The following is a 12,240-nucleotide window of genomic DNA, read 5'->3' on the forward strand; positions in this document are numbered from 1 at the left end:
GGATTTTAAATAGTTCAACTGGAATTCCATCACCTCCACTAGACCTGTTTGTAGTGATGCTTCCTAAGGCCCACTTGACTTCACATTCCAGGATGTCTGACTCTGGGTTAGTGATCACAGCATCGTGGTGATCTGGCTGATGAAGATCCTTTTTTAATAGTTCTTCTGTGTATGGTTTCCATCTCTTCTTAAACTTTAGGCATTTTCTGTATTCTGGTTGTGTGTGTTTGAATAGTTTTATCTGTTATTCTCTATTGTTTTTAGAGGATATGGAGGGAGAGTGGATTTAACCAACTCCCATTATCATCAGTTACCCATGAGTATACATGCATTTTTAATTGATTAAAAATTTCTTTTCTGAATGTATTAGTACATTCAGAATGTATTAGTATTTAATTGCCTAAGGTTGAAATTAAACATATTTTATGTATGACTTTTCTATTCTTCATCCCAGTTTGTGATTTTTCTTCATTATTTTATTATCCATTTTCTACTTGGATTTCAATTAGAAATTGTTGAAAACTAAGTGAATTGGAAATTCTTTTTATTTTCCAAAGAATTTTTTATATATTAAGTTATAATCATTATCTCATACAAATTGCAAGTTTTTGATAATTTCAATATCTTTATTATGCTTTTAACACTTTATGTTTATTATGTTGATTATATTTCCATGATGATTTCTAAGCAATTTTTAATAGAGAAGCTATTAATCTTATATATTATTGTGTAACCAGGTGGCTTTGATGGTAAAGAATCTGCCCACAATGTGGAAGACCTGGGTTCCATCCTTAGGTTGGGAAGATCCCTTGGAGGAGGGCATAGCAACCCGCTCCAGTGCCTGGAGAATCCCCATGGACAGAGGAGCCTGGCGGGTGACAGTCCATGGTGTCGCAAAGGGTTGGACATGACTGAGCTAAGCACAGCACTGCTCATAAAGGCATAAAGGCATTGTCTTCAGTTCAGCTCAGTCGCTCAGTCATGTCTGACACTTTGCAAACCCATGGACTGCAGCACGCCGATTGATGGCCTTAGATTTTTTTTTAATGTCTATTAGTACTGATACTTTTTTCTTCTATTCATTTGTACTCCTAAGCTTGTGTTACATGCATTTGCATAAGTTGCATTATTCATAATAATTAATGCTTATTAATAATGGCTGTAAAAGTTACCTTTATCTTGGCTCTAACTTTCCTAGAAATGATTCATATGTTTTAACATGAAGTATGATATGACTGTTGGCTCAAAATTATGTCTTTTATTATTAAAAATGTATTGCAACAGATTTGCAAATTAGCTAATGTATTCATAACATTAATAATATTTTCATACCATTTTCTCCTCTTTTTTTAAATTTTATTTTTTATTGAATTATAGTTGATTTATAATGTGTTAGTTTCCAGTGTACAGCAAAATGATTCTGTTTTTTATATACATATATGTATATACACACACACACACACACTCACACACACACATACACACACACACTTCTACAGTGTACAGGTCATACCTTCAGAACAAAGAATTGTTCAGCCTGATTCTTCTCTTCTCTAATTCCCCCACTATATCCAAATGCCCAGTAAGACCATACTCAAGATACTATCAAATTTTTCTGTCAAGAGCCATAAAGTTGTTCATTGCTTTGATAAAGTAAACATATTCCTGGGAATTGATTTTAACTTATAATAAAAGAGAAGTGAAAAATCAAAGATGGAAAGGTTTTTATTTAAGCACTAGTAATAAAAGGCACTCATTAGAAACAATCTCGAATAGCAGAATGATAGGGTATTTATTGCAAATCCATATGAATGAATGCATAGCTAATATAATGGTAATTAAGTGCAGAATGGCACCTGAATGGAAAGCGTCAAAGAGCGTGTGCCCCGATATGTACTCAGACACAGAAGATGAGAAGGCCACACTATCATCTGTCACTCTGCATATGACAAATGGAGATCTGTAATACTGAATATTGCTGATATGATGACCTAGGGATTGACCTCTTCTCTTTAATTGTCTCTACTCACTACCTTAGTGATCTTACTGGTTTTAAATATCATTTATATAGTAATGGCTCCCAAATTTCTATCTCTAGCCCAGACTTCTCTAAACACATGACTTGTATATGCTTCCATGTAGTTGTCATGTTTAATAGATAATTTGAACCTAAGATGTCTAAAATGAATGCCTAATATTCTCCCACAGATCCACTTCAATTATAGACTTTCTTGAATCAGTGAGTCACAGTTCTGTCCTTCCCACTTTTCCTTCTGAAAACCCTGAAGCCATTCTTGATGCCTCTCTTTCTCTACCACCTATATCCAATCCTTCTGGAAATCCTATTTGCTCTACCTTTTCAATTTATCCAGAATTTTATCATTTCTCATCATCTCCACAATTATCACATTGGCCTGGAATGACATCTTTGTTTTTACAGTAGGTTTCTTAAATCTTCCTGACAGTAAAGTTGTTCCCCACAAAATGATCTTAGCACAATATGTGATGACTTTTTAAGAATTTATAGTGATGCTATGATATGTGAACATGATTCACATCTTAAAGAAGAGAGCTATAGATACCAAGTTAAGGTCCCAAACTCTTCTTTTCTCACTGTAGCTTCTAGGATCACTCTGTTGTGATTGTCTTTTACTGAAAGGAGGTCTTACTAAAGTAATTTATTAAGAAATAAACTAAGCATATTTATTTATTTAAACTTTTTATTTTGTATGGTGATATAGGAGCTCCGGTGGGTCAGATGGTAAAGAATCTGCCTGCAATGCAGGAAACCCAGGTTTGATACCTGAGTCAGGAAGATCCCCTGGAGAAGGGAGTGGCTACCTACTCCAGTGTTCTTGCCTGGAGAATTCCATGGACAGAGGAACCTGATGGGCTACAGTCCATGGGATTGTAGAGTCGGACACAGCTAAACAAGTAACACACACACACACACACACACACACACACACACACACACACACACACACGGTGGTGTAGCCTGTTAACAGACAGTGTTGTGATAGTTTCAGGTGAGCAGAGAAGGGACTCAAACTAAGCATATTTAAATGATCTTTAAATATTTCTTCCTCCTAGTGTATATAGAGTGTAGTTTTTAAATTAAATTTTCAGCTTAGTTTTTACTTTTTTTCTGTACACAAATGGGAACTGTGATAAACAAGACAGAATGAAACTTTGTATTTATCCAGTTCTTTGATCAGAGTCCCAAGTGTTTTGTGCTCAAACTTTTCACATTTTTAAGTGGATTCTCCCTTTCCCTAACACTTTAAACAAAGCTCTGCACTTATTTTCCCTAGATTCTGATCACTTCTGAATTTCTCATCTCCTTGACAGTTAACATACCTCCCCCTATTCTAAAAGTGGTAAGTAATAAGATTCAGTCTCTTTCGTTTAGCACTCCAAGTCAGAGTTCCCATAATTCTCACATAAGAATTACCAGGTGTTATAAAACATATGGATCAACAAATATCTCCTTTGGAAATTCTGGTTTGGATCTAAGTTGAACATTTGCGTGATATTTTTAGCAAGCATTCCAGGTGTCCGTGTATTCAGGATGATTTGGGAAAGGTTCAGGATAGCTTAAAACAAGTAAAATAATACAGATATTAGTATGTTCTCAGACTGTGGGAAATTAGTGACATGAAAAATAAAAGACCATATCAGAAATCATTTAAAATCTTATTCACCTGAAGAAAAGAAAAGCAGAGATATTTAGAACAAGACATTAATTAGACTTTCAGGTATCTAATGGCATGGTTAAGTTCCCATTTATTTTGTGATTGCAAAGTAAGCATTTATTTCCTCTGAGTTCACAGAAATATATTTGAAAACCATACATGGGAGTGGGCCACAGTGAGATTAAGACTGTGGAATCAAACTTGCTTTCTTAGAGGTAAAATAGTAAGTTTTCCACAAGGGGTTGAAGTTACTCATCTGTTGAAACTAATCACCTGCATGAGTGACCCCTCCAAGGATGCTAAATATAAATATTGCAAAGTATGAACTGAATGCTATTGCAGAGAGGCAGGACTGGATGTGATACAGTTTGGTAAGCTGCTTTCTAATGAATTTGTCTCCTCTTTCAATAAAGAATGTTAAACAATGGAGGGTGCTCATAATGGAACACAGAATGATAAAGAAGTAATCAAACTGCAATTCTGGCTTACATATACAATTCTATCCTTGGAAGACAGAAAACAAAACATGTTTGAATCATGCAGAAATTTACTCCATCCTGGATCTACTTGTGTAGATAAAATGACTCTTGCTGAAGCGCCTGAAATCTGAGAACCCTCTCTAGGCCTATGATGATTTAACCAGATGGGTTACAAACCAGTTTATTGAGTTTTGCCTCTGGACATCTGGTTGGCCCATCTCTTAGGCATTAATTAGCTCATCCATATCCCTTTAAAATACAGACAAAGTTGTTGAAAAAGATAGCACATGCCGACAGTAGCTGATGAGGCATGAAACTATAGATTTTATTTTCACCCACATAAACAAATAAGATGAATATGTATAGGCTCAATGATTGTGATTACCTGGAATCAGTCTTTGTAATAACATGATTGTAGAGTTTGGGTGGTAATAAGCTTAGTACCTCTTCCTCCTTTTCAAACAAGTAACATCAGATACCATGGTCATTGTTGTCTGGTAGTGAAATGAAAATAAGGATGAAGGTCCTAACATATTATTCTGCTTTTATTCAGTAGTACAAATCCCCTTTGGAAGGTTTCTGAATTAATAGAACTGTGCATCTAATATCTGAGAAAGAAAAAATTCTCATGTATAGTAATGGTACTTGAATTAAACACCAGCACAGTTCCTACTTGTTGAATTCTTTTCTCCTACATTGTTCTTTTATGAATCAGTTCACCCTCAACTGAATTGTTTCTCGCAAGCTCTATTCAGGATAGAACCTTCTGTTATAATTATCTATGACTGTCTTACCATCTCTAAGTCTAAAATTCAAAGATATTCTCTCAATGCTTGCAAGAGTCACCTTCTCCATAGAATAAAGCCATCACCCATATACACTTAAGGGCATCTCTCTGATAAAGAGGAATTAATGTACATGTATTGGTCTCATAATTTCCCAGCACCAATGAGGATGGAAAAGACAAAGAAAAACTGATTAATATGAAATATTGGTGAAAATATAATTTACATAATTTTGCTCACATTTGTCAAATATATCCATGAATCTTTTCCCACAATATATGTGTACATTAGTAATTTCTTTTGCAGTGTAATCTCTACAGGGTAGGAATATGTACTTTCTCAGCCTTAACAGGTCAGTTCAGCATGCGCTAAGAAAAACATGCAACATGGTGTGTGTGTGTGTGTGTGTGTGTGTGTATTAATGAATTGATTTCCACATTTAGAGTACAATATGAGAATACATTGACCTCATGACCACAGATGCTTTAAGGAGCATTTATAGATCCCCTGAATGCTTTTCCTTTCCTCCACTTCAAAGGCAAGATTACTGTGTGTAAGTCCTTGTCATGATGTCGTCGCACATACACAGATATTTATTCATCTCCTACATTCACATCCTAAATAAACAAAATCATTCATATGATAGTTTATTAAATCTAACATATTTTACATTTTAACATTTAGAGTAGGAAAAGTTCTAAAATTAATGGTATCTTAGTTTTATGAATTATGATGTATTTATACTTTGAACTATATACACATTTATGTAAAATATTATTTCTTCATAATTTCAGACATAATTACTAATCATATGATGATAAATTATTTCAAGATATCCTAGGCTTAATATCTTACACTTTTGGCATACTAGTTATTGTCATAGTGATGCTAGATTTGAACATTTAGATGATATAGTGAATCAAATATGAAAAAATAAGCAATCATCTAATTTTAACATTATATTAATATTCAATGAATGCTAAATACATCTATACAAATGTAATCCATTCTTCCTAAATTACTTATGAATATCAAAATTTTTATTTACCAGGTAAATCAAGATATTGGAGTTAATATTGAACTCCTTTCAAAAATAGGTATTTTCCAGGATTTAGTTTATTCCACCTATTTTGCAGTTTTCTGGATAATGTTGGAGATTATACAGATGAATGTGCTTGCTCCCATATTACTTGAAGACAGAAATTAGGACAATATGAAAGAATTTCCTATCAGCAGTTTTTTCACAGCTGCTTTCACCTCTTTGTTTCGTAGACTGTAGATGATAGGATTCAACATTGGGGTTAATGCACCATATACCAAAGCTATAAATTTATCTATTTCCTTTGAATCTATAGCTGAGGGCTTCAGGTACATGGAAAGAGCTGTCCCATAGAACAAAACAACCACAGACAGGTGGGCTGCACATGTTGAAAAGGCTTTGCTTCGACCATCCACTGAGCTGATTCTCAGGATGTTGGAGAGGATGAATACATAAGAGATACAAATTAGGAGCATTGGCATGGGAACAAGAAGTATGGTGAATACCAGTATGATTAACTGCACTTCGGAAGTGTCCACACAAACCAGTTTTAAGATAGCAAGAATCTCACAAGCAAAATGATTGATGACACTATTACCACATAGAGACAACTGCAACACAGACACAGTTTCCACCAGGGCAGTGAAGCAGCCTGTCACCCAGGAGCCAGCTGCAATCTGCACGCAAACCCTCTTGTTTATGATAATGGGGTACCTTAGAGGGTTGCAGATGGCCACATACCGGTCATATGCCATCATAGACAGGAGCACACACTCAGTGGAGCCCATGGCCAGAGAGAAGTACATCTGAGCAGCACATCCTAAGAATGAGATGGTGTTTTCCCCTGACACAAAGTTTATCAGCATTGGAGGGAAAGCAGAAGAGGTGTACCAGATGTCTAAACAGGAGAGATTGCTGAGGAAGAAGTACATAGGTGTGTGTAGGTGGGAATCCAAGATAGTGATGGAGATCAGAATCATATTTCCCAGCAAGGTGATCAGGTACATCAGCAAACACAGCACAAATATGATGATCTCAACTTTGGGGTAGTGGGAAAATCCCAGGAAGGAAAACATTGTTACAGATGTCAGATTTGCCTGGAACATTTTATTATGTCAAAGTCATTAGTATATACACATAGAAAGATTATCATCACATATCATATATAAAACAAGATTTTCTCCATTTTTATTTTCTGGTATTTTTTCTTCACATCAACTTGTGGTATGTGCTTAAAGGCTTCTCTAGCTTGGTAATAGTATTATTAATATGTATTTGAAGGAATTTATCATCAGTAAGGAAAATTTCAAGTAGGGAGCTACAGATAAAGTATCTTCAAGATTTTCTTTTTGCTGTAATACTTTTTAAAGGTAAAGTTGGGGAAGGGCAAGGTTTATTACATAAATATCATGAGATCTTGAGGAAAGAAAATCTATGGAGTCTTTCTTTTTCCAAGACCATATCTGTAATTGATGGATGGTGAAGACATCAATTTACCTCTGAACCACTGGGATGATTTTATTCTCATAGCTGGCTAACAGTCTTCTTACTTGGGAGTTTTCCTGCTTTCCAAGTTCAGTATCTTCTGCCAAAATAATTTTGGAAGATTCATTTAGTAAAAATGATTTCTGCAACCAAAGATTAATTAACTGAAAAGCTTGAAAGTTAAACAAGTCCAGGCTTTCCATTTTAAGCCCAGGAAAATGGTGATAGATATTCTCATGGTGGGACATATAGCAAACATTTCCTTCATATAGCCAGAATTGCCTTGACATCTGTGCTCCAGAAACATCCTCCAAAGGACCATCCTTTCACTTTGTAAGGCAAGTTAAGCTTTTTGTTGCTTGTGAAAAGTTTATAATTCATGCAGCAAATTAAAGTTATACATCTCTTTGCACAGGATGACAAATTCTGAAACTCCAGGGACAATGTCCCATAGATCCAATTATAGGTAGTAGCTGATCTGCTCTAATTGTTGTGTTATTCAAATAAGAAATAAACATTTTCCTGTCTATGCTGACTTTGGGAAGGGGAACTCTGCTCTGCTCCTAATTGTGTTATTAAATCAGTCAGTCAGGTTTTCAGTTTTCACTGTTAATGTCTTTGTTTGACTATGGCAGTGTTGTTGATTGTCTTTCTCATTTAGGCAAGATTCACTGCAACCATAATATAAATGTTTGGCCAAAAGGGAGAAAACAGATTGACTGACATCTGGCTCAGAGTCCCATTTCTGACTCACTTGTTCAATTCCTCTAAACCAAGGCTTGTATGGCTGCAGGTAAATCACTTAGGTTGACCTGATTGTGTCTAGGAGTAAATGTCAGAAGAGAACTGAACTTTAGGAATACATTCAGAAAAGTTAAATGGAGGCAGTGACTAAGACTGAGGAAGGTTGCCAAACTGACTCTCCGTTATATATAAAGCACCAAACCACACTTCTGCTTTGGAATTACATTAACATACACTGAAAAGAAAAGAAATTTAGAGCCTCCATGATAATTTCTGTCTGAAAAAGAAATTGCCAAAATTTTGACAAGTTTTCTCATGCTTATGAGTCTGTATTTTTCCCTATATCCAATAATAGCAATAGCATTTGCTCACATACTTAAGCCAAAAATCTAGAAGTAATCTTTGAGTTCTTTTCCTCTCTCATATTACATGCTCAGCTCAGAAGGAAGTCTGTTAGATCTTCCTGAAAAGTACATCTTAGACTTCCAGCTTCTACTAATGATGAAGTTCTTGTGGCAGAGTAGCTTAGATCAGACTAACCCTCATGCTACTAACAATTATACACTCCAAATCAAGTATAAAATAGAAGCTATTTCATGGCATTTAAAAATGATCAAAATCAGGCAGAACAGAAGGGAATTCAACTCATAAAAGATATGAATCAGACTGGGTGATATCAACAGGGTTCTCCCCAGTCCCTGTAGCAGATGGTACTCAAGCCAAAAATACCAGCCCTGATCTGAGAAATCAGATCAGCACTTGCAAAATCATTTACCACAGATCGGGACTTGAACCCATGTGCTGGGACTCCAACCCAGCCAAAACCCTGCTTGGCACTTGAACCCACATGGCTTGGACTCAAACCCAGTCAAAACCCACAGTATCTGGTTTCAGGAGCTAACGAAAATCAGGTTCTTAATGTCTCGCTGCAGAAAGAATTCAGTGAGAGACAGAGTGATAGGTAGGAAGTGGATTTATTCTGATACAGAGAGAAGCACACTCCACAGACAGAGTGTGGGCCATCACAGAGGGCAAATGCAGCCCTGAAATTTGGCATGGTTAGTTTTTACAGGCTCGTGTAATTTCATATGCTAATGAGTGGGTGGATTATTCCAACTATTTTTGGGAAGGGGTGGAGATTTCCAAGATTGGGGCCACCACCCGCCCCCTTGGTCTTTTAACAGTGTCTTGGAGCTGTCATGGCACCTCTGGATGTGTCATTTCACTTGCTGATTGAGGTCTAGTCTTCTCTGCCATCTTGGTCCCATTTCATCCTAATTGATTTTATGTTGTGTCCTTGAACTACGTCATTCTTTCAAAAGTTGTGCCCTGTCCCTTTCCCTCCTGTTACATTTGGGGCTGCCAGAGTAACTGGGAACTTAGGGATAAATCTTGGGAAAGAGGGAACCATAAATTGGGAGCCTAAACTTTGTGTAAAACCTCTCATCTGACTGAGCTTTGAATTGGGCATGAAGAGAGTGAGACTTCTTAGAACCCAAGCGCACGCTAAGTCGCTTCAGTTGTGTCTGACTCTGTGAAACCCCATGGACTGTAGCCCGCCAGGCTCTTCTGTCCCTGAGATTCTCCAGACAAGAATACTGGAATGGGTTGCCACGCCCTCTTCCAGGTGATCTTCCTGACTCAGGGAACAAACCCACAGCTCTTATGTCTCCTGCATTGGCAGGCAGAATTTTTACCACTAGGGCTGCTTGGGAAGCCCATTAGAATCCAAGGGAAAATGACAATTAGAAGGATAAAGAGTTGAACAGAGATTTAATGAGAAGCTGATAGCTGGGGAGACAGTTTGGCATTCAAATCCCATCAAAAAGAAAGACTTGGTAAATACTTTTAGATTTCCGTAGAAACCCTAGGTGTATTTCCATGCATCAAACAGGCATATTGGCCCAAATAATGGGTGTGGTCCTACGTGATATCTGCAGCTATGTCACAGAGAACATTTAAGAAGCATCATGTATTATACCCCAGTGCATTGTGTAGCATATGAAAAATTCTTCAGAGTCATGTATTATAGATGAATGTATAACCACAGAAGGGTTTATTTACAATAAATGATTTTTTATCTAGTAACACTCTGAAAATGGCAGTGAATAGATAGTTCAGTTCATTCCAACAAACATCACTAATCTCTGCTCAGAAATCCAGTTGATGAGGGGCCTATTCCAGATAGCCTGTCTTTTTTCCCCCTCTCTCCAAAGAGACTCCCCTGGTAAAGGAACTGAGTAGATCACTGGCAAGTTGCTTTAATTCCTTCATCCTTAAGCAACTGAAAATTTCTGTCATAAGGTTTTTACAATTTACATTGATGCTTGCTACCTGGAAGAAAAGTTATGACCAACCTAGACAGCATATTAAAAAGCAGAGACATTACTTTGCCAACAAAGATCCATCTAGCCAAAGCTATGGTTTTTCCAGTAGTCATGTATGGATATGAGAGTTGGACTAACGATAACCCTATATGCAAAACAGAAAAAGAGACACAGATGTACAGAACAGAATTTTGGACTCTGTGGGAGAAGGCGAGGGTAGGATGTTTTGAGAGAGCAGCATCGAAACATGTATATTATCTGGGGTGAAACAGATCACCAGCCCAGGTTGGATGCATGAGACAAGTCCTCGGGCCTGGTGCACTGGGAAGACCCAGAGGAACTGGGTGGAGAGGGAGGTGTGAGGGGGGATCGAGATAGGGAATACATGTAAATACATGGCTGATTCATGTCAATGTATGACAAAACCCACTACAATATTGTAAAGTAATTAGCCTCCAACTAATAAAAATAAATGAAAAAAAAAAAGGAAAGCTGAGCACTGAAGAACTGGTGCTTTTGAACTGTGGTGTTGGAGAAGACTCTTGAGAGTCCCTTGGACTGCAAGGAAATCCAACCAGTCCATCCTAAAGGAAATCAGTCCTGAATATTCATTGGAAGGACTGATGCTGAAGCTGAAACTCCAGTTCTCTGGCCTGATGTGAAGAACTGACTCATTTGAAAAGACGTTGATGCTGGGAAAGATTGAAGGCAGGAGGAGAAGGGGATGGCAGAGGATGAGATGGTTGGAAAGCATCACCGACTCAGTGGAGTTTGAGTAATTCCAGGAGTTGGTGATGGACAGGGAGGCCTGGCATGCTGCAGTACATGGGGTCGCAAGAGTCAGACATGACTGAGTGACTGAACTGAGCTGAACAACATAGAGTGAAAGAAACTAAAGAACCATACTGTAACCCAAAACCCCCACTATAAGTTCTAAAATTAAATTTAGCTTAAAAGCTAATAGATGGAATGCAATGGAATAAAATAATAATTTAAAACTTCACCCAAAAATACAGAAATAGGAGAAAACAGGTAAGAAAAATGCAAGGGAAATCAAATAGTAAGACAATGGATTTAAACTAAAACATATTAATCATTACATTGACTATAAATACTAAAAACTCCAGTTAAAAGACAGAGATGATGTGACTGGATATAAAAAAGAAAGATACAACTTTGTTGTTTTTAAAACTACACTTTGTATAAAGATGCAGAGAGGTTGAAAGTAAAAAGGTAAAGTTATAACAATCAAAGACTAAATAAAAACTGGAATGGCAGGCAAATTCACTTCAAGAAATAGAGTATTGCCAGAAATAAATGATAAAATGGTCAAAGCATTAAGAAAACATCAAAATAAAAGCTAAATATATGTGTGGGTAATAGCATAGCTTCAAATCTATGAAGCAAGAATCAACACAGCTAAAGGGAAAATAGACAAATCTATGGTTATATCAGGAAAATTTTAATACTTCCCTTCAATAATTGGTAGAGTATGTAAATAAGAATTTAGTGTGGATTTAGAAAATTGAAGGAAATCATCTTCCCTGGTGGCTCAGATGGTAAAGCGTCTGCCTACAATGTGGGAGACCTGGGTTCAATCCCTGAGTTGGGAAGATCTCCTGGAGAAGGAAATGGCAACCCATTCCAGTATTCTTGCCTGGAAAATCCCATGGATGGAGAAGCCTA

At 36.8% G+C, this 12,240-nt stretch overlaps 1 protein-coding gene across 1 annotated transcript; it reads right to left on the reverse strand.

Moving 5' to 3' along the window:
* Window positions 1-4,843: 4,843 nt before the first annotated feature.
* On the reverse strand, window positions 4,844-7,104 carry LOC110152173 (olfactory receptor 13F1-like). Its single transcript, XM_020915732.2, has 2 exons — window positions 6,191-7,104; window positions 4,844-4,868 (listed from the first exon to the last, which is right to left on the reverse strand). Exons 1-2 carry the CDS (start codon window positions 7,102-7,104, stop codon window positions 4,844-4,846), a joined length of 939 nt encoding a protein of 312 aa, XP_020771391.2.
* Between the last annotated feature and the right edge of the window lie 5,136 nt (window positions 7,105-12,240).

Source organism: Odocoileus virginianus, chromosome 31, assembly GCF_023699985.2.
Source record: "Odocoileus virginianus isolate 20LAN1187 ecotype Illinois chromosome 31, Ovbor_1.2, whole genome shotgun sequence".
Taxonomy (NCBI): domain Eukaryota; kingdom Metazoa; phylum Chordata; class Mammalia; order Artiodactyla; family Cervidae; genus Odocoileus; species Odocoileus virginianus.